General features: G+C 36.1%; 1 protein-coding gene across 4 annotated transcripts in view; it reads right to left on the bottom strand.

Annotated features, from left to right (window-relative positions):
• EPS8 (EGFR pathway substrate 8, signaling adaptor) overlaps positions 1-24,419 on the bottom strand; it is a 250,410-nt gene that overhangs the window by 27,194 nt on the left and 198,797 nt on the right. For all 4 annotated transcript variants that reach the window (XM_078155350.1, XM_020994273.2, XM_078155347.1 and 1 more), the window contains 3 exons: positions 20,454-20,637; positions 13,128-13,261; positions 5,774-5,882 (listed from right to left, as the gene is read on the bottom strand). In XM_078155350.1, coding sequence (XP_078011476.1) covers positions 5,774-5,882; positions 13,128-13,261; positions 20,454-20,637 — 427 coding nt within the window. The remainder of the gene's footprint in view (positions 1-5,773; positions 5,883-13,127; positions 13,262-20,453; positions 20,638-24,419) is intronic.

The following is a 24,419-nucleotide window of genomic DNA, read 5'->3' as shown; positions in this document are numbered from 1 at the left end:
CAATTTCCTCATCTGTAAAATGAGCTAGAGAAGAAAATGGCAAACCACTTAAATGTCTTTGCCAAGAGGTGGTCATGAATGGTCAGACAAGACAGAAAAACGACTAAACAAAAACAACAAAATCTCATCGGACCTTCCAAACCCTGTAAGATAGACACTTATGAACCCCATTGTACATATATAGAAACTGAAGTTTAGAAATGTTAAGTGATTTGTCCACGGTTTATGATTAGTAAATATTCAAGGTGGTATTTCAATCCAGATCTTCCTGAATCCAAATATAACCACAGTGTACTTGAACCTGAAATGTTCCCAGTGGCTCAGATAGCACACCTAATCTCAAATGAAATATAGTAGGAAAAATTCCATAAAAGATAACTAAACTTGTCAAAGAGATGGAGGAGCTATTATTGTAAGAAAAGAAAGCCTAAAGGATGAGAACTTTTCAGTTTAGAAAGACAAAAGTCAAGTACACATGGCAAAGGCAAATCAAATCCTAGGACATAAAAAATAAGGGGATGTGTATTCTATCATCATTAAAGAGATGAAGTTAAGAGGAATAAAATATTTATTTAGCAAGTGACGATTTTATGGAACTCAATATTAACACTACTAATAAGCATGTATTGTATATTATTATTATAACTAATATTTACATAGCACTAACTATGTGCCAGGCACTGTTTTAAGTACTTTACAACTATCATCTCATTTGATCCTCACAACAACCATAACTTCTCTCTATGAAAGGAGGAGGTTTCCTTAGCAATAAAATGGGGATAATATTATTTTCCCCAAGCAGCTCATACCATTGCTGTGAAGGTTAAACATGATATAAGTTATGCAAGTGCTTTACTAATTTGAAAGTGCTATACAAATATAAAGCACCAAACTTCTAGGAAGATGGAAGAATGAGAGTTCAGGCTTATCTCCTCAATGTTCCCTTTAAATTCATAATCAAAAGAGTTTTAAAAAAATTATCAGAAACCTTAAAAGTTATTTGTAGAAAAACATACTCAAAGTCTCCCCTCTCACCCCCAAAAAGTTAAAATGTAATGAAAAATATTATGGGTAAGAGAAAATTAAAACAAAATTCTAAAAGAAAAATAAAATGAAATACCCCCAATAGTAGGCTCATAAATGCTATCATTTTCTCAGGACAAAATGCAATGAATAATTAAAGGAATACTAACATAAGATAAAATAAAAATCTAAGACTTAAGAATCTAAAGAAAAGACAATGATGAAATTCCACACCTTAGAAGTGTTCCTGAAAATATAAATAAAGGAATAATTTCAATGAAAACATAATTGTTTTACTGAAGAATAATAACAGAAAGAACAGGAAGCTGAAGAACCAGGCCAGAAAATTATTCAACTGAAACAAATTATTTGAAGGCTATGCAATGACAAGAATCTGGAGGACAGAAAGTGATTGGAAAATTTAAGAATTATCTGCCTTCCCAAAAGCCTTATTTGTAAGAAAAGAATTTAAACATTATATTTCTAGAAATCACATATTTCCAAGAAATATCCAAGGAGACTGATTACAAATTGACAGATTTCACAGGCAGCTAACACAGATGAATCTGAAATTCAACTCACTCGAACATATTTTAAGACTAACAAGTTTTAAGACTATGCCAACAAGAAAACAGTTTACAAGCAGCCAAGAAGAAAGGGTCATAGGATCATAGATATAGCACTGAAGAAAACTTGGAAGCATTTAGTCTACTTTCTCCCCCATTTTAAGGTAAGTGGGGCCTAAGGGAGGTCAAGTGAATTATCCAGGGTTGTATAGTATGTGGCAGAACCAGAAATCAAACCTAGGTTCCCCGACTCTAAATCTAGTGTCCTTTGCACTGTATTTCCTCACATATCAATTCAAATTAAACAAGATTTTTCTACAAAAATGCAGAATGACATAAGAACCTAGAAATCACCTTGAAACTTAAGAGATATAGGAGTACATTCCCAAATTAGCTTCCTGAAAAAGGTAATCATTCCTTTCTCTTTTTTCCTTTCCTTTCTGTTCCCTTTCTTCTCTCTCTCTCTCTCTCTCTCTCTCTCTCTCTCTCTCTCTCTCTCTCTCTCTCTCTCTCTCTCTCTCTCTCTCTCTCTCTCAAGCTAGCAAAAACCCAGAAATTACAATTAAGGATACTGGTGAAACAGAAAATTCCTTTAAGAGTGTTATATGGTAGAATCTCTGATAAAAATTTCCATCATATTTATCTCATTTTTATTAAGCAATCACTTTTTAATATTCCTTATTGCAAATTTGTCAAAGGCATTAAACACATATAAACTATTCTTTTCAGAGCTTAATAATGTAACATTAATAGCGATTAACTCCAAAACTATCAAATAAAGATATGTAAGAGATTAGACAACTATGCAAAGGTGATATAATGTAATAATATAAGAGGCCTAAAATATATTTCATATTTGAATTAAGGGTTGTGGCAGATGAAATGAAGGGCTTATAGAAAGGTGGCATTTTAATGAGTTAATGAAAAGGAAAGAATGTACTAGATGAGGTGATGGGGAAGAATTCTCCACATGAGAAACTGCCCTGTCAGAGTATCTGATTCAGGAGATGGACTACAGGGCCTTTAAAGTCCCTTCCAGCACTAAATCTATGATCTTATGAATCAGTTCAGGATGGTAAACAACCAAAAAAAAAAAAGATTTATATTGGTCAGAAATTTGAACATCAAAATATAAAGCTAATTTGAACTAAGTCAAAGTCTGAATAAATCTCTCTACTGCAAAGACTATTGCAGTGATCAGCTGAATGGTCTTTGTCAAGTCATTTTATTTCCTCTTTCTCTGGTTGGCTGGCTTGCCATTACAAAGAAAATAATTCAATTAAGGGGAAGAAAAAGGAATAAACTTTTATACAGTGCCTACTGCTAGCCGTGCACTGTGCTAAGTGTTTTACTAATATTATCTCATCTCATTATCTCAGTTAAAATTGCTCCTTTATTGAGTTTTTTTCCTACATGACACTAAATAAATATTTTGTCCTATTTCCTCATTGAACTGATCAGTTATTTGGCTTAATTGACCAAGCACAGCATAGTTTTGCTATGCCTTAGGTATAACCTTTGCTACATACTTAAATAAATAATAAAAAATAAATAACGTTTTTTTACATTTATGTTTTAAAATAAATAACAGTTAAATAAAACTCCTACATAGATATATCTTATCTTGAAATCCAGCATTAAAGAAACAAAGCCATAGTCTTGGAGAATCAGCATTTAGAAAATTAAAATAGTGCCTTGGAATAAATAAAATCAGAATGCATCTTGATCCTATGGTGGGGGAGGGTAAGGAAAAAGAGTGGAATTACTTGGATTTGTGTGTCAGAAAAAATAATTTATATTCTATAGTGTTTACAAAGCTGCTTGCTGTCTGCATTAATTAGAAAAGGAAATATGACCAAATGGGAGTGATATAAACAGAAACCTTTTCAGCAGCTGGAAACAAGCTATGGTCTGTCAATCAAGTTCTCAGCCTCATTCGAGGAAGTGTTGTTGTAAACTGTGTGCTTGACACCTCTGCTGTACAATATGAATACAATGAAATAGCATTCTACTACCAGAAATGAGAAATATTAAGAATATAGAGACTGGTAGGAAGTGACATGATTTAATTAATACTTTGCAAAGCACATTTGCTTACTAGAATATTTTTGTATATATAGGATGTCCAAAAGTCTTAGAGCATTTTTAGGCTATTAAAGGTTTAAAAACTATTAAATCTTACAACTTCACTAAGACTTTTGGGACATTCATGTGAAAGCATAAGAAATTCCACGTTGGGTCTGAACAGACATCCAAACAGACCAGGATACTTTCTCTGACAATGTTGCTAATGTATAGAAAACTATATTGAGTGGGAAGATTTATATAGAGTGAGGCAGAATAAAGAAATTAGAATCGTAGAAACAAAATGTGCTAATTACAAATATGCAAATACTAGTAACAGCAACAAAATGCTTTGTTTTGAAGATTACTTATGCTTAGATGAGAAGGATATATGATGAGACACATACATATAAAGAGGGAGAGAAACGCACACTGCTGTGAATACCTCTTCCGCCTGTATGTTCTCCTCCTGGTTTCTGTAGCACAGCACCACCTTGCTTCTCCTTCTAAATCTCTTTTGCTAGATTACCAACCTTTTCCTATTTATCCCCTGTCATTCCTCCAACTATGTCAGGACTTTATTCAAGGCCCTTTTTTCCCCCTCCATATACTTGGTCATCTCTTCATTTCCCATGGGTACATATATTACTTTTATACAGCTGACTTCCAAGTCCATATGTCTAGCCCAAACAACTGCCTAACTATCTCCTGGACAGGACTGCCCTTTAAATGGGCCATGGCCACCTTAAATTCAATATATACAAAATAAAAGCCATTATATCCTCCCTCAAAAATCACACTCCTCCCAACTTCTTTATGTCTATTCAGGATATCACCAATCTTCCAATCATCCATATTCATGAACTTGGAGTCTCCATTGATTCTTCCTCTCTCATCCCCCCATACTTACTCAGTATCCAAGTCTTACAGATCTGACTTCAACAACATCTTGAGCCTCCCTCCCCCTTCTTTCATTTTACTCAACCTTTGTTCAACTCATCATTATCTCTCACCCAGACTACAGTAAAAGAATCTTGATTGGTCTGGGCTTCCATTATCTCCTCTTTCCCATCACTCCTCCATACCACTGCCAAATTGATATTCCTAAAATAGATCCAGGTCACGTCACTGCTCAAATACCAGAGGTTCCTTATTGCCTTCTAAGATAACACACAGAATCCTCAGTCTGGTGTTCAAAGCCCTCTCACGACACAGCTCCAACCTACTTTTCTAGTCTTATTTCAGAACATTCCCTTTCACAATTTCTGTTACGATCGAAATGACCTGCTAGCTGTTCCTTGTACATTTTATTCTACCTCTTGTTTCTGTTTATTTGCTATGAGGTGTTTCTTCATGTCTGGAATGAAGTCACTCCTCACCTTGACTTCGCAGAAGCACTAACTTCCTTCAAAATATAGCTCAGGTCCAACCACTTACATGACACCTAGTACTGGCTTGGTTTCCTCTTGAAATTACTCTGTATTCATGCTTTGTATATACTTTGTATTTATTTCTCTGTTATAGATGTGTTTTATTTCTCCCAGTAGAATATAAATTCCTTGACAGTAGAGGCTATTTTGTTTCTGCCTTTTCAGTCCTAGCACCTAGCACAGTGCCTTCTGGAGAACAGGCAGTTAATAAATGCTTGTTGAATTGGATAGACACAAAAAGTGGAGGAAAAAGAGAAATACCAGAGTTAACTTTTTATTAAAGCTGAATTTCAAATAGCTCATGGGAGATCTTGTCAGATATGTTCATCCTATATGTTCACACTCAACAGCAGAACAAAGATAACTGACTCCCCAAATCAATAAAAGACTGGAGAAGGCACAACATGTATCGACAGTTTTATCTAACTAGACTTCAAGAAATAAGATAAAGAGTTTAATTAACCATATACTTACAGTGGCAAGCCACCTTTGAACTTACTCTTGTATTCTCGGTATGACAAGATGATTTTTTAAAAAATACCCATAAGTACTTTCACGAGGTTGTTGCAAGGTTCAGACAAGATTGTAAAAGTGACTTTCAATCTTCAAAGTGCTATGTAAATGTCAGCTATCATTGTTAGCATTATTATAATTATCATTTACAGTAGAAGGAGCTGAAGATATCTTTACCTCTAATATGTCGTCCTTCATCACAGAAAGCTCACTGCTATTCCTGGCCACAAAGTCATACTTGGATTTGGCATATTTCTTGGGAGGGGCTTTGAATAGGTCATAATTTCTGAAACAAAGGAAAAAATTACTGCTGGATATTAAAATAAAAGTCTATCAAAAAAAATATCTAGGGAGTTCCCAATTGAATACAAGATTTCTTAGGGCTAAATGTTGCAACTAATCTAGTTTGCAACCCATTCATATCTTTCCCTACCTTCTTTATTTAGCTCTGGTTCTTTAGTGATGGATAAATGTTCATTAGCATCCTTAACACAGAACGATAACACAAAAGAAACTAAAAATCAAAACAATCAAATTTTCTGCTTAACACTAGCTATCAGTTGAAAGATGTTAAAGCTAATTTCTAATGGATTGTTTTAAACCGTCTGTGGATTCCACTTATTCAAGAAGCTATGCCACCAAGGTATATACAAGGTCTGTGAAAAAGAGTTATATATAAGGTAAACAAGAGGCCAACTCAACTTGCTGTGTCATGAATATGACAGTGAGCAGGTAAATATCTTGAAATAGGGAAAGTATTGATTTTTTTAAAGCAAGGACTTCTAGCACTCAACTTAGCTGAGTGAGATCTTTTAATAAGATTGCTTTTCATCACTTCAAAGCAGCCAGAAATGTGCCAAATATCCCCTCCCCTCCTAATCCCATAGGAACTAAAAGAGGGGAAAGGAAAGAAATTACATCATGGATGGGGAAAAAAAGCCGAGATAGCAGAGGAAATCAAAGGCATTGTCTAATACAATGAAGAAAATACTGTAAGGGTAAGATGTTGGCAGAAGAAAACTCCAAAAGAAAAAGAAACTACAACTAGAACTCAAGAGAACAGAATTGGACTTCCAAAAAATCTTGAAGAGTGCTTGGAAGGCCTAACAAAAAATAATGATGACATAAAGAGAAAATGTAAATGAAAAATTTAAAGAGCAGATGCTAAGGCAGAACAGAATTTGGACACAATGGGGGGAAAAGCCTAGAGGAAATAAAATTCAAAAATTCCATAATACAGGAAATATTAAAGCAAAACTAAAAGACAATAAGATGTGACAAACATATGAGAAGTCTGTAATTAAAAATATTAGATTTTGAATATGGGTTTCAGAGAGACAATCTAAGAATCAGCCTGCTCTCTAAAACTATAGATTATAAAGATGGAACCAATCTCCATTGGTTGAGGGAATTTCCTGATTGGGAATTTTCTGATTGGAAAGTTCATATCTATGAAATCATAGACCTTTCCCTATCCATTAAGTTACCAAAGAGACACTTTAAATGAACTTTACATTTTAAGAGGTTTTTGAAAAATAATAACAAAAATTCATTTAATTCAATAAAAGATCAAAGTAATAAAACATTTTGGCAAATTAGAGATATTGTTATTAATAACAGCTGACATTTAGCTACATTTAAGTTTTAGATTGGTTGATCAAGAAAATGCTGTAGACACCATTTTCCCAGATTCCAGCAAAGCATTTGACAAAGTCTCTTAGGCCATCATTGTGAAAAGATGTTTAGAAATAGAATAAATGATAACTGAGTTAGGATGAGTTAAAGTAGGTTGAATGGATGGAACCAAATTTTAGTAGTTTTATGTTCACTTGGAGAGAGGTTTCTGATGGAGTATCCCAGGCATGTGTTCTGGGTTATTTGTTGTTTAAACATCATTATGAGTGACAGAGATAAATGCAGAGAATGGCAGAGATGGAACACTCATCAAACATGCAGGAGACACAAAACTGAAATGATGGATGACAGTCAAGATCCAAAAAGTTCTTGACAGACAAGGACACTGGGCCAAACTCAGAAAGATGACACATAATAGAGTAAATAGAAAATCTTACACTTGTGGGTATTTCTAGAAAAACTTCACTTCGAAAATGCAAGATGGAGCAGACATGGCCAGATAGCAGCTTATCTGAAAAAGATCTGGGGGTTTTAGTAGTCTACCAGTTCTAGCAGTTTAAACAGGTTAAAGTGGCACAGTATACAGAACATTGGGCCTGAAATCAGGAAGATCTGAGTTCAAATCCCACCTCAGATACTAGTTGCATGATTGTGGGCAAGTCATTTAAGCTCTCTCTGCCTCAGTTTCCTCATCTGTAAAAATGGAATTAACAATAGCATCTATCTCTCAGGATTGTTAGGATCAAATGAGGTATTATTACTAAAGCATTTTGCAAATCTTAAAATGCTATGTAAATGAACACTTACTAGCTGTGTGCCCCTGGGCAAGTCACTTAACCTCATTGCCTAGCCAAAAAAAAAATGCTATGTAAATGCAAGCTATTACTATTATTAGAATCCCAGAGAAGTTAGGTAACACAGGCTACACAGCTACATAGTTGACTATTTTGATGAAAGTTGGGTGAGAAGATGGGTTAAATAAAATAGCATTATTGCCCATTTATACGTGCTTCCTTCTAGTCTAGTCTCTCTATTGCTTATCTCTCCTCCTTTATGCCACCCTTCTCCTACCCTGGAGTCTAATTATTATAGTTAACTAAATATGTATCACGGTGTAAACAAAGGGTGAGATAAATGTTAGACATTCTCATGGAAGTCTTCTCACTGTGATTGGGAAAGCAAAAACTTCCATGGCAGCATTCTTCAAGGCTAGGTGAAGCCTCCAACCTGCCCCAGAGAAATAATTAAATGTTCTGCAGGGCCACATCGCCAGCTGCATTAACACTGACTGCATTTGTCAACTAGAAAATAACAATTAGAAATATGTTTAGTTCTATCCAGGACTTCATATAAAAATCTATAATGTATCAGAACATGCAATTTCCATTTCTCATTTGGAACAGGAATAATGAGCTTGATATTTATGTTAAATGTGAAAGTCAAGGAAATTGAATCAGCAGTTTAAAAACAACTCCAAAATTATTCCCCAGATTCTAAATAATTATTCAAATGTCAAGGTGCAAACTTGCAACAGTAAATTCACTGAGCAATAAGTAGATTTCATACGGTATCTGCACTTCATTCTCAGCACATAATTAAAATTCTATGGCATTACAATAATTGTCATCAAGATGCTAACTGTCTCTTTGAACTTTAAACAAGATATCTTTCAGAAATCTTTGAATTTCTACCATACTAATGCTGGGACATGACTATGAGAGTTCCTTGATCAACTCAATGGGGTATATATGTATAAGGTGATAATTCTATATTTGGAGCTTTGAGAGAATTTCCCCAATACAGGGTGAGATTATGCTAGTTGATACCTATTGGGAAGCCTAAAACACCTGGGAAGCTGTGGGGTTGATCCAGAAGCTTCCTTAAAGTAGTGAGGCTTTGTTTGGAACTTCTGATTCTATCTTCCTATGGAAGGTATAAATATGTTCTCTTAGCGCTTCCTGGAGGACAGAACTCAAGGATAATGAATGACATGATTGGCTTGGACTCCAAGATCTGTAGAACAGATCATTGTGGAAGGGGCTAATTCTTCCTTGTAGATTGAATCTACGAGTGACTCTTTGTTACCTGATTGAGGTTTTTTTGTCCTTTGGGAATTTTTTTTTTCTGAAAGACACACTAAGAGCAAAACAGAGCTAGGAATGGTTTGGGAGCTTAGAGGTAGGGAGTCTGTTCTTCCCATGAGTTACTGTTAATGGCTGCCTTGGCACAGACATAAATGGAAGTCGTATGTGCTCTTGACCACCTGGGCAAAGAGGAGAATTCCTAGAACCTGTTTCTGACCCTAGTGTAGCCTCAGAGTGGCAGTGGTATATTTTCTCTGCCAAGAGATAGTAGCTGTAGGAAAGGAAGCCCTCTCCTGTAAGTAGTAACTGAAATCCAGATTTCTGGAAGTCTCTGATGTTCCTGAAACCTAATCTTCTGGAGACAAAAGGGTTCCTGGGCAATTTAATCCCCCAAATCAATTTTCTAGTAAGAAAAGACCCATTTCCTGGGTAGTGGGTATGAGGAAGGAGAAATCACTTCTTTGTCAAAAGGAGAAAGTTAGGGGTTCCAGGTTTTTACTGAGAGAAGAAGGGTTCTTGGGCAATGACAGCCTCTTAGAGAGAGAAGACTGAGCACATGGCCCCCAGATCTAGAAGAACTAAAATGATGTTTAAACAATAATATGAGGAGGTGGGTGGTGGAGAGAGGAGACTTGAATTTTGTCATCCATCATTACTATAATTTATTTGAACAGTATAGCTCAAATGGTGGAGGGAGTTACCTCTCTAGCCACATGTAAGTTCATTTCCTTTGTGATGAGGACATCAATTAGGGTACTATCCTAAAGAAGGCATACAGGCTGACTTCCTATATGGGTTCCTGGAGGAGAAAGTGGGAATTTCAAAGGTTGCTTGTCTATAAGTCCAAAGTTTGTTTCCCTTTAGGAGGAGGTAGTGCCATAAAGCTAGATGCCTATTTGGGTTTTCTTTTTGGGGGAAGGGGAAGGTCAAGTGGAACTCACTAAAATGTTAAAAGATTACTTTTATAACAAGCTTAAGTTTGTTTCCTTTCCCAGCAGAGTCTTCACTTCTAGGGGGTGTTATAAGTATGGAGCACACTTCAGGGAAGGTAGAATTCATCAGAGAGAAGTGTAGCACTATTTGTGAGCTATTTTGAGTCATTTATGTATTGGCTACATTTTTCATGGGATTCAATAAAGGCAGCACTGTACCTTATAAATTGTATTGTCACTCTGAGTGGCTGTACTGGATCTGGAAACCTGTTTACTGGCCTCTTTATCTCTGTGTTTTGCAGTGCCAGTCCTTCCTGCCTCTAATGTGCTCCTTCCCTATCTCTGCCTCTTAGAAGGCCCTGTTTACATCAAGACTTATGCAACACTTCTACCTGAATCCTGAATCCTACCCTGTGCCTCCAGCTCCTATTACCCCACTTCCCTAAACTACCTTGTTTTATTTTGCACATAGACTCTATATGCTTACTGATGCACATACTGTCTCTTCTCATGGAATGCAAGCTCTTGAGGACTAGCTTTATTTTCATCTTTGTATTCCCAGAGACTAGTATGGTGCCTGGTACCTAGCAAGTAAGCTTAATGAATGCTTTTTGATTGATTGATCTAAGGAGATGTACATATATAAGCTATACTTCAGCTATAAAATCGATTCTTCCCAGAGGCAAGTCTGAATGGGACAAGAAAAAAGAAAGAGTAGGCACCCTTGGGCCTAGAGCCCAGGTTATATGAGCCAAAGCCCATGATGCTAGGCTATAGATTAAATTCACAATTTTCTCTGTTATTATACAAATATCATGGAAAACCTCTCCAAAATTTTCCTACTGAGCTACCAAATACAAATGCTATGAAGGTAATTAATCACTAATGCTGAATTTAAAAAATATGCAAAATTATTATGGAAACAGTGACACTGAAATGCTGACTATAGCTAATAAGAGTAATTGAAAGATTCCAAGGAGTTGAACTGCATCATTGATCTCTAGCATTCCCAAAGCCTAGCTATTGACCTAGCTATTTGCTAGTAGAGAGGAGTATAGCATAGCAATTGGACTTGGAGTCCAGAAAACTTAAGTTCAAATGCTTCTTCCATTGCTTATTAGGTGTGTGACAATGGGCAAAAAACAATTTCTCCACATTTATAAAATGGGAATAATAATACTTACAGTACAGAGGCTCAAAGAGATAACATAAGGAAAGTGCTTTACAAACCTTAAAGTGCTACATGAAATCAGTTGTTATTGTTATTGTTACCACATTTGGATAACTGTTTCACTTTACTGAAGAAAGAGAAAAAAAATTGTCTCTTAAACTGAAGTAATGATTTTTTAAAAACCTCAAAATACACAGAGATATTCATAGATCATATTTAAAAAATGTTTTTACCACTTTAAGTAACATGTGTATGTATATCACACATATATACTTCACGCAATCCTACATTGTGAATTCTTGCATTAATTCCTTGATTATTTTAATATGCTATTGATGCACTTACATTTTAGTGACTCATTGATTAAATACCTATTATGTGTTAGGCACTGGGAATACAAAGAGAGAAATTAAATTCTCTACCCTTGAGGAACTTATCCAGGTAAGTCAACATGTTCATATAAAAGGAAAATAAAAAAATAAATTCAAAATAGATAAAAGGGAAAGGCACCAAATCAGGAAAGGTTTCATGTAGAAGCTGGTGCTTGAGATGAGCCTTAAGGAAAAATATAGACCCCAAGAGGCAGACAGGAGGACAAGCATATTCCAGTCTTTGGAGAAAAGCCAGTGAAAAAGCACAGAGATGGGAGACATGTTCCGTGTATGAGAAAAGTGAGAAAGGCAGTTATGTTAGACTAGAGCGTACATAAAGGAGACTAGAATTTAATAAGGTTGGAAAGTCAAATTGGGACCAATTGATGAAGGGCTTTAAATGCCAAATAAAGGGGTTAAGATTTTATAGTAGAGGTTTTGTTTTGGACATGCTTATTTTTATAGGCACATAGAGAATGCAGTTTGAAAGGTTCAACAGGTATTTGGAGATGTGAGATTAATGCTCAGGAGACAAACAGGAAGGGCATATAGATCTGGAAGGTATCGGCATAGCAATGATAATTTTACTTCATGGCAGATGATATGGCCACCAAGAAAACATATAAGGAAAAGAAGTCAATCCAGGACGAAGACTTTGGGTACAGCATGCTTAGCAGGACACAATATGGATGATGAATCAGCAAAGGTATCTGAGAACAAATGGTCAGATATGTGGAAGAGAACCAAGAAAGGAGACTGTTATGAAAACTTAAAACAGATAGTGTTTCCAAGAAAAGAGGGTGGTCCATGGTGTCAAATACCACAGATCGGCCAAGAATGAAGACTAAGAAAAGACCATCAGATACGGTGATTAAGAAATCGTTGGTTACTTTGGAGAGAGAAGGTTTAGTTACCTGATGAAGTCAGAAGCCTGACTGCAATGTATTAAGAAGTGAATGAGAGGAGAGAAAGCAAAGGTATATAGGTAGCTCTTTCTTCCTCATCAACCATCACAATCGTACCTCTACCACACAAACCTTTTCTTTGAATTCCCACAGTTATAAGAACAAACCCAAGCAAAGATGTTTATACATAGTGAGAAGTATAACACAGAAGCACTGAGAGGTCATGTGATGTGCCCAGGATCACAAAGCCAGTATATGCCAGAAGTAGCACTTGAACCCAGATCTCTATCTCCACTAACAGCAACATTATAGATGTTGTTGTTAAATTCTTGATAGATTGACATTTATAGAAGCAAAGAAGATTATATCACCTCAGTTGGTGTGGAAAAAAAAAGACAGGCACAAATTCTCAGTGGTGGTCACTGAATGTTACCTATCTACATGGTGGTTATAAGTCTGCTTAAAAGCAAAGGCAGCTTCCCCTTGGTCTGGTACAGGCCCTCTTTTGAAAGATGTATTATTGAATGCATATCCATCAGGTGGAGTTTGCTCTGGAACACTAGAATGCTGAAAGACAAAGAGGTTAAAAAATGAGAAATGATTAGAAAATTATTCTTTCATATAAGTGCAATGTCAATATAGTAAGGCTAGTTATTCAACAAGTACCCATAAGCACAGGTGTATTGCTAAACATTTAACAACCAGCTCTCCAGGGGGAGAAATGTATGCGCAAAACACTTTTAAGCTCAATCTGCATTATTAATTATTAACTAATAATTAAATTAAATTTCATCTGCATCATTTTCTTAAGACTAGACAATACATAAAATAATAAATCAAACTCTGATCTATGTATCATTTGCTAATGCTCAAGGTATAAATGCTCACACTGAACATTTAGCCATAAGCTGGAACTGGTTTGATTTGACTGTAACACACTCCTGCCTAGAACGGTATTCATAATTATGGTATCATTTTCACTTTTCAGGTCACTGATTGTTATTTTAGCTAATTATGAAACATTGATATTACATTTTTATCGCAAGTGTGGCTTCAAATATGCAATCAATATAAATGCAAAGCCTTCACTCTAAACTGGAGATTCGTAACTTTTGTGTCACAGATCTCTATGACAGTCTGGTGAAGCCTATGGATTACTGTAGTCTGTTGCCTACATTAAGGATTGAAGGAAATGCTAAATTTTAGCTAGATGTTAGTGAAAATAGAGATGTAATTTTTTCCTCATCCAAGCTCATGGACCTCCTCAAATGGCCTGGGACCCTAGGTTAAGAAAACCTGCTCTACAAGATGAAGAACAAATTTTCCCATCAGGGTTTCAGAACAGTATGCCAGTTTAGTATTACATAGACAATTTGTATAGAATAAGGTGAGTTAGCAAAATTATAAACCTTCCCTTTGAATTCCTACAGTTATAAAAAGGGCAAACTCAGGCAAAGATGTTTATACTAAGTGAGAATTATGACATATAAGCCATCTTTTCATGAGCAAAGCCAGTTCTATGAAGGAATTAGTTCTACTGTCCCTAGTTAATCTAGCTATAATGGGAATGGGGAGGGGTTAGAATAAGGGCTGGCCTTACTTTATTGGAAGATGAAAGATGCTAAAACTATTTAGTGAAAGTTCAGGAGTTTATGAAAAGACCTCTCCAACAGTAATCAAAGATATCTAACATAATGACTTGGCCTTAATGCTGGAAGTTCTCAAATTACTCATTCCTGTGGACAATTCATTGAGTTACAGATACTAAAATGAAGCTATTATTCACAATATGGCATTAATATTTTAACTCAAATTAATTCATCATTACATATAAGAGAAGAAGGTGAAGGTACTGACAGTACGGGACACATTACAGTTAAAATTTTATTGTGTAAGACTGAGATGATGCCATGTAACATATAATAGGGACCTCCTTTTGAAGACAACTTGGGGGGGGTATTACAAGAGCAATGGAAATGACAGGTGGGTGAAGGGTATCAGGAGGAGGAACGGGAACACAGTGATACTAAGAACAAACTTTAATGATTAAAAATTATGCTATCCCTGGCCAAAAGAGTACAAAAGTAGTAGCAGTAACATGCAAATTGGCCACTCTCCTGTGCTCATTACTTACAATGCCAAAATAGGAGGTCACAGGGATGTGTTAGGACCTACAGTAAAAAAGGTGGTCCTGAATTCAGTTACTATAGCAAAGGCCTGAGGTCTTATCATGGAATTAACAGTTTCATTAAATATTTGAAATCACTTTTACTTGACCTACTTTTCTAACAAAATTTCAAGGCCTGGAATCTCCTAAAAATGTGCTTAGCAGTGTTTTCTTTTTTCATTATTTTTCAACCAATTATAATTTTGAAGAAGCACTTGTTACCATAGTAACACTAGTGGATGCCCGGCATCCTTCCTGAGGGTGAAGGTGACCAGCTATAGATAATCATCACTGCCCTTTCTTCCCCACTCTCTTTGTCTCTGGAGATGTAATAAACCACACCCTGCCACATATAATTAGCTCATGTTTTAGTCCAGCAGCAGGTTAATGGTTCCTCAGATTCACATCTGCCTTCTCTGCTACTTTAGGGAGTTTATATTAAACAATTGGGATCACAACTATAGTAATTATTGGGGTAGAGGTAATCCGTTTTATGCCTGACATGAAAAATAGTTTACATGATCAAAAACATTTTAAGATAAGTCACTACAGTATGAATTTTATTGTATGAGGAAACATGCTTTTGAAATCAGAAGACCTAGAATTTGTCTGCATGACATTAGGAAAATTATTACTTCTTTGGATCACAGTTTCCTCATCTGTGAAATGAAGGAGTTAAATTAGACCATGGTTTCTTCTAACTCTTCCAAATCTGTGACTCTGATAATTCCTCATTTAAAATTATTATCATTCGGTGGGAACACTTAATTTATTCACCAGAATCATCAAATATGATACTGTTTTAAAATTTAGGATTTGAAAAAACTTACACAAAAATTAAAATTTAGAGACCTATAAGGAAGAAAGTGTTTGACTGTTGAAAGCAGTAATCAATGAACAAGCATTTATTAAGGATTTTCTATGTGCCAAGCACTGTACTAGGTACTAAGACAATGAACAACAGAAAAAAAACATAGTCCTCTCCTCAAGGAGCTTACATTCTAAATATTCAAAATGAATATAAATAAAAACATACAAGATACACACAGAGCATATGGGGCACTAGCAAATAGGAAGACTGGATAACGTCTTCTACAGAAGGTGGCATTGCAGCTGAATACTGAAGAGAGCCAGAGATCCTAGGAGGAGATGATGAGGAATAAGAGAGTTTTAGAAATGGGTGAAGCCTAGTACAATGGCATGAAGACAGAAGATGAAGTGTGGCGTGTAATGAACAGCAAGTGGGCCAGCATGGAGAGATTGTAAAGTATATAGAAGGGGTGTGGAGAAGGGAACAAACATTTATTTATTTATTTATTTAGCTAGGCAATTGGGATTAAGTGACTTGCCCAGGGTAACATAGCTAGTAAGTATCATGTGTCTAAAGTTGGATTTGAACTCAGGTCCTCCACCCAAGGTCGGGTGCACTATTCATTGTGCCATCTAGCTGCCCCGAATAAGCATTTATTAAGTGCCTACTGTGTGCCGGGTACTGTGTTAAGCACTCTACAAATATTATCTCATCTGATCCTCACAATAATCCTGTGAGGTAGACACTATAATCCCCATTTTACAGTTGAAGAAACTAAGGCAGTCAGAAGTTAAGTGACTTGCTTAGGGTCAGACACTGTGTAAGAAGATTAGAGTGGTAGGAAGGGGCTAGATGATAAAAAGCTTTGATTGCCAAACAATGAAGTGTATATTATATCCTGAAGGTAATAGGGAGCCACCGGAGTTTATTAAATAGAGGTGGTGACATGGTCAAACCTGTACTTTGGAATGAAGTGAACCCAATTAAAAAGCTACTGTATTAGTTCAGATGAGATGATGAGAGGCCTTAAATAGGGTGGTAACTGTAAGCAAGGAGAAAAGTGGATATATGCAGTAGATGTTGTGCATGTAGAAATCCCAAGAATTTGGCAACTGAATGGATATATGTGTGGATTTAAGGATGACAAAGATTATAAACACGGGTAACTGGGAGGATAGTGCTGCCCTCAGCAATAATGGGGAAGTTTGGACAAGGAGAGGATTAAGGGCAAAATGAGTTCTGTTTTGGAGATTTTAAGATTGAAATGTCTACAGGACATCTACTTCAAAATGTCCAATAGACAATTGGTGATAAAGGACTGGAGCTCAGGAGAGAGATTAGAATAGGATTCATTGACCAGAGGATTACCATCAAGGAGATGGTAACAGAATCCATGGGACCTGATAAGATGAGAATTGAGATTGTAAGGGAAGAAAAGAGGACCCATTACAGAGCCTTGGGGGATATCCACAATTAGTAAGCATGGTATGACTGAAGATCCATGCTTGATCATATTTCTTTGTAGAAAAACTGTTTTCCAAGAGAGAGGAATTTCATAGGAATGGTATTTAAGCCATAGTATAGAAATAAGAAAAGATATATGTTTGCTAACTGATCCCCTACTACTGTAATCTTACTATTACTTAATAAAGGGAAAAAAAGACATCTGATTATATATACCTCTTCACTAGACGCCAATGGCAGGAGTTTAGAAATGTGTTGGTGTTTGCTGAGTGTCAATAGAAATGAAAAGAATGGAACAGATAGACTACTGAAAGTCACATTTTTAATTTATTTTCTTCTAAAGAAAGTATAATAGTTTTTTTTTAAGCCACTTGACTCTGCTGCAACCCATTCCATTTTGTTGATGGCTACAGAACTGGTCTACAAGACAACAGATAGCAGAAACTTAATTTAGACATATGTTCCTATTTAAAGATAATGCAATCAGATGTGAATTACTATCTACTCCTAACTCATTCTTCTGAGTATTTTAGAGCATATGTCCACAGGACAAAAAACAATTATATTGGGACATTTATTGAAAGAATTGAGTAAAACTCAAATTGACTACTAATTATCTGCCTTTTGTTCTTGAGGTAGTAGGGAAATAAAAGGAAAGAATGTGAGGCATGCCTTCTGCTCCAGTTTGACCTTATTCATCATATCTTGATCTTCAGGCTTGTCACTCAACAAAATGGATTTGAATCAGTTCAAACTAGTGGTCACTTTTATTATTCTAACAAGTCAGAGGAGGTCATGGAAAAATAATCTTTCCGGAAAATATAGGAACAAGGGGAAACATCACACTAGGTAGTGCCATCCCTTTGAACTCTTCCTGAAACAAGTGCTATTATTAGTGTTACTATTAGTTTTGGAAGTAAGCGCATAACAGAACTGAAGGAAGGTTTAATGCCTCATGGTGATACAAGGGTTCTAAAGTCATCAAATCTAAAATATTAATACAAAATATATTTAAAATGATGGAACCTTATGTGCTCTGCAAAAGACATCAAGTAATTTCTTCTTTATCTCACAAAGTAAATATTTCTGAATAAATATTTTACTAATATCATCAATTAAGAGTCACTGAAGCAAATTAAGTGCTACAGGTACCATATTTAGGAATTTCTATGTAGCTTATAAGCTTGTAACTATTGCTACCAAAGATTTTCTTCCCCTGCTACTGGTCATGCAATGTGCTTCTACATTCTTTATTCTAACACTCCTGCTCTTTCTCTTTTTTCTTACATTCCCTCAGTCACACATTTCAACCTTTAGCTTAGACTTCTTCTAGGCCAGAGTTCTTATCCCAGGGTCCAGAAAGATGTTTGTTTTTTAATATGTTTTTAACAGCTTTTCAAATTTTAGTGTTTATTGTTTTCTTTTGGAATCCTATACATTTATTTTACACATTTTAAAATATTATTCTAAGAAGGGGTTAATAGGCTTCACCAGACTACCAGAGGGCCATGATACCAAAAATGGCAAAAAAAAAAATAACTTCTATTCTAGACATCACAGAATCTCTATAGGACTGGGACAAGCCATATATGTACCTAAAAAACTGCAAGATTCACTGTGCCCTTTGTTTTTTCACACTTACATACATGCTTCTACACATTTATGTACTCCCCTTGCTGCTCAGTCATACTTTCTCTCTATTCATCTCTACTTTGCCAATTTCCATAGCTGCCATATTCAGTAGGAACAGAAAAAGCAGGAAATGAATTGATAGATGCTTCCAAGTATGATAAAGTATTTCCCATCTCACTTTATGGCTTCCTGTTTCATTTAACTCATAACTCAGGTCTCCACATCTCTAAACTCCTTGACATCATCCATCATTCATTCCTCCTTTACTCCAATCTGTAATCAAGAGGTGACCCTTCTCTTTACCAAGAGCAACTCTTTTACATGAACTCTTGTTCCTATCCCCTCCCATTTTCTCCAGTAGAATCACCTCCTCACTTTCTTCAAGCTCTCTCTCTATACTGACTCATTCTCTGATGCCTATAAATACTCTTGAGTCTCCCCTATCCTTAAATAACTTTTTTATTGCTGCCGTTCAGTTGTTCAGTACAAGTCAACTCAACGTGCCCTCAACAACTTCATCTATGGGATTTTCTTGGCAAAGAGACTGGAGTGGTTTACCATTTCCTTCTCCAATATATTTCCATTTTACAGATGAAAAACTGAGGCAAATAGGGGTTAAATGAGTTGCCAAGGGTCACACAGCTAGCAAGTGTCTCAGGTCACATTTGAACTCAGATCTTCCTGACTGTGGGGCCTGGTGCTCTATCAATTGCACCATCTACCTACCTTAAATAATCTCCTTAAGCTATCATACTACATCTAGCCTCCGTTTCATAGATAAAAACTAGAAAAAGTTACACATGTTCCTTGCCTATACTTCCACTTCTCTCCCTTCCTCAGCTCTTCGTAATCTGGCCTCTAACCTCCTCGCTTCACTGAAATTGTTACTAAATGTTATTAGGTGTTACTAGGGAGCTCCTAACTATAAAACATGATGGTCTTTTCTCAAGGCCTCAAAATTCTAGATATGTTTGCAACACATGAAACTGTCAATTGACTTCTTTTTCTGAACAGTCTCCCCTTTCTGGGTTTTTGTTAACACCAATCTCTCTGGATGTTCCTCCTCCCTGTCTGACTGTTCCTTCCCAGTCTACTTCACTGGTTAGTCATCCACAGCATGCTTTCTTAACCTTGGGTGTACCTAAAGACTCTGTCAACAGCCCTACTGGCCCTGTCTTTCAACTCAATATATGCAAAATGACTCATTTTCTTCCTTCCAAAACACACCCTGTATCTGAGCTTTCCTATTTCTTTGCTATTCCCTATTTCCATCCTTCCTATCACCCAAGTTCATAACTTCAGCATTACCCCTGACTCTTCACTCCTTTTCTCACTACACACATTCAATCAGTTGTCACATCTTCTTGTTTCTATCTCCCCAACGTCCCTCACATGTGTCCCCTCTATACTCACTCACCCACCACCTTCCTTCAGGCTCTTATTAGCTTTTGCTTGGATTATGATAATAACCTCCAAATTCGTCTCCCTACTTCAAATCTCTTTCCTTCAGTCCATTCTCACACCACTGCTCCAATGATTTTCCTACAGCACAGGTATGATCATGTCATTTCCCTTCTCAACAAATTCAGTAGCCCCATGTTGCTTCTACTATCAAACAGAAATTCTTTTATTTGGTTTGTAAAGCCCTTTACACCCTGGTCCTAACTCATATGGAGTACTCTCACCTCTGTAGATAATCTTTTCATTTCTTGTTTACGCTGATGCTCTGCTACATTTGCCACGGATTCAGCCAACTGATAAAGGTCTTGGTCCACTGGTGCTCCCATGAAGTTCAGCATAGGAGGCTCCCAACCATTTCGGAACCGTGGCACATAGGGGGGAATAAACTGTTCTTTGGGCCACTCTGCTCTAAATGAAAGATATAAGACATGTAACCAATTACATTTAAGATAATTTTTATCATATGTATACAAACTATCTCCAATACACAAATAGTTTACAATTATTTCTCCCTTATCCATCCTCCCAAAATTAATGCCATAAAATATGTTCATAGTATATTAAATAACTACATAATGATGTACATGGGAAGAAACATAAGTAAATGGTATAATATGAGTTTTTATTACATTGCCTTAAATAATGAATTTCATTTATCAACTCCACCTTCTGATGACAACTTTAGGGGTTCTTAAAAAATCAATATTAAGGTTTACAATTTGATATATTTTTAGAGTACTGAACAAAATTTCAATATCTGATATAGTTTCATGCTAATATAAAGGGTAATCATGTTCTAACATTTGAATTATCTTCCATGAAAGGACACATATCCCAAAATACTCATAAGGTTTACATCTTTTAAATTATGCAGACTGCTAGAATGAGTCAAGGTGATTATAAGTCAACATATAAACCAGACAAATTTTAATCAGGAAAAAGTCACAGAATGCATTTGTAATTATAATCTGTCCCATGATTTCTAAGCAATTCAGAAAAAGAATGACCACTTCTTTAGCCATGTAGGAATTACTCACTCATGAAGCACAGAAATAAACATGTCAGTAACAGTATTTCTAGTTTTCTACTGTCATTTCTTTCTCTCTCTCTCTCTCTCTCTCTCTCTCTCTCTCTCTCTCTCTCTCTCTCTCTTCTCATATATGATTTAAACTTTTACCTTGGATTACCATTTTAAATTATGTTCTAATTACTCTATAATATTTCTATGAGTTTCTTCATGATTCCTAAATATCCGAATAGTTTTCTCATGTTGACCATCCATTGCCTAAGGCAGTCCAGGGGAGGTAGTCTGTATAGGCCAATTTGCTTATGACTGTTTTGAGGCTTTGAAGTGTTTGTGTATCTTGTGCTGCTTTGCCTTTTCCTGTGTTTACACAATCCAGATGCTATGCTACTTGATTTTCCTGTCCAGCTTCATTGAGCCTTAATATTTACCTAGCTATAAGGCTTAATCCTTATTGCACAAGGCCCTGGTGCTGTAAACCAACTGACATATTTATGTTGACTCATGTCGCCTAAAAGTCCTGTCCCTAGATTTCAGCCCTTGGGTCACTTTAGTCAAAGGCTATTAGTCTTAAAAGGTATGTAGGCATCTATGGGTTGGTTAAAGCTCTAACAACAATTATCAACTGCATATCTCAGAATCTGAGGATTCTGAGCCCCAGGCATGACTACATAGGAGAGGTAGCACATTCTAGTATTTATCATTCACCCAAGCTCATATCATCTGTTGGTCACGAGTGTGGCACTGAGCCAAGGCTCAGTACTGATACCTCAGAGGTGTATCTTCCACTTCCCAAAATACTTCATGCAGTTATGATCTGAAATAACCAACTGCTTTTGTTAGGCATATATAATATATCCTTTTTGTGTGACTGAAGTTATGGAATTTCTCATTTTGTATCAAACTCAAATCAAAGAGTGACACAGACTGAAATAGTTTTATTAACTTTAGGTCTAATATATTTAATAAAGTTAATTTGGAAAAAAAGATTTATTAAGCATTGCTCCCTAGGCCTATTAAATCTATCATAACTCAGTTATTTAAGAAAGATTTAAATTTGCTGCCCCTTACACCTGGAACTCTCTGTCCACATCTTGACTCCTGGCTTCCCTGGATTCCTTCAAGTCTCAACTAAAGCCCTGCCTTCTGTAAGAAGTGTTTCTTAATCCCTCATAATGCTAGTGCCAACCCTTTGTTGATTATCCATATATAATTTGTTTATCTATAGTTGTTTGCACATTCTCTTCCCATTAAACCAGGAGCTCCTTGAGAAGAGACTGCCTCTTACTACTTTTCTTTTTATTTCTAGCACCAAGCCTGGCACATAGTGAAGGCTAGTTCACCGACATAACAATCTTCTTGTAAAAAGGATCTGTATGAAGCAATACATAAAGAAACTAGATCTATGATTTCATTAGCATAGGGAACTCCTGAGGGAAGGAAATCCCTCTATCAAGGCAGGTTGGCACCTTTTCTGAAACTTATAGCTTTAGAGAGTTGTCTAGAACTCTGAAAGTATCTTTCCTAGGGGTCACACAACCAGGACGTATCAGAGGTAAGACCTGAACCCAGATCTTCCTGGCTTTGAGACTGGTCCTTTAACTACTCTATCCTGCTGCAATGCCAAGTGCATTTCTATAAACTCTGCACAGATCCACTAACCTAGAAAGCTTTGAAATATGGACTCAGTGATGCTCTACATCCGTTCTTTGAGGAATAGTCTGGCTAAGACATAACATGATATAGAGAAAAAACGTTGGACGGGGAGTATGAACCTGCGTTTGAGTACCACTGCCAATGCTTACTGGCTGTATGATCGCAAGCACTGAAAGTCATACTTTCTTCATTAAAAAATGAAGATAATAATACCTATAGCACTTAACTCAGGGTTTTTGCAATCAAATGAGAATAATTTTCAAAAATGCATTTAAAATTATTTATTTTTCCAATAAAGTTTGGGAACCTTAAAGTGGCTGTAGAAATGTCAGATATTATAATTAAGTAACGAGATGTTTTCCTGATACTTGGCCAATAAGTGATGAATTCTTTGACAAACCTTTAAACAAAGAATACAAAACAACTGAGTCCTGTGCAGTCTTTGACTTCAGCATGATGACAAAGGCAAAAAAGGAAAACCTATTTTTTTCCTTCTTACTTGCAAGAGCATCTTTTGTGAAAATCTAGGAAAATTAAGTCTTTTCAATATTCCCCTGATCTATCAATCAAGTAACCTTATCCAAACAGGAAATGTGGTTTAGTCTGGTACACTCTTTTTGATAAAGACAGGCAGGCCTTTTATGATCATCAATTCTTCTTTCAAAGATTCACCAATAACTTTCCAATTTATCAGGAATCAAACTCAAGTTCATTGATTCATAGATTGCCAATTCAATTCACTTTCCTTTTTCAAAAAGGACATTCACCCTTCTCCAGTGGTATAAGAATTCTTTCATTCTTTTTCAAACCTGAACAGCTCTCCATTAATCCTTCAAAGACTCCTGACAGCAATCACTTTTGCCACTTTGTTCAATAGTCTGAAAAGTAGTTTGTCTGAGGCTGGTGACTTGAACTCATCAAAGACAGCTAAGGGCTCCTGTACACTATCTCTCCCTATTTAGCTTAGGTGTCAACTCCCTATTTATCATTTTTGATTGGCCCCTTGTCAGTCTAAAGGTCATACTTCTCATAAAGAAAAGAGAAGTAAAAAATGAGGGGAGCAGCTCTACTTTCTCTCTCCCTTCAATTGTTACCATGGCATCCACCTCAAACTATGTTCCTATCCCTTCTTTGACACTCTTCTCCTCCACTTAGACAAAAGTCACCATTAACAACAACAACAAACTTTTTGTTGCCCTTGGAATTTTTGGCAGATTCACTTAACTATGTTATTTAGATGTATAGATATTACCTTGCATTACTTTGGTATTTGTCCTCTGATGTCCACCTTTGCTTCACTCTTCTGCACATGTCTTTTAAAATCAAGTTTGACTGATCAAAATCTGTGTGTACATATCTATCTCTTAAGGAAATTGTCCCCTTTCTTCTTCTTTAGAATTGTTTTTCTTAGTAATTTCATCGTAATTTCATTCTCAGGAACATCCCATATCTCCTAGACTGACTTTTCCTAAGAATTTTAGGTCATGTCCTTTGATATCTGCTTTCCCAA

Source organism: Phascolarctos cinereus, unplaced genomic scaffold (genome assembly GCF_003287225.1).
Source record: "Phascolarctos cinereus isolate Bilbo 61053 unplaced genomic scaffold, phaCin_HiC Scaffold_1;HRSCAF=81, whole genome shotgun sequence".
Lineage (NCBI taxonomy): Eukaryota > Metazoa > Chordata > Mammalia > Diprotodontia > Phascolarctidae > Phascolarctos > Phascolarctos cinereus.
This window is presented reverse-complemented; position numbering and strand designations above follow the sequence as displayed.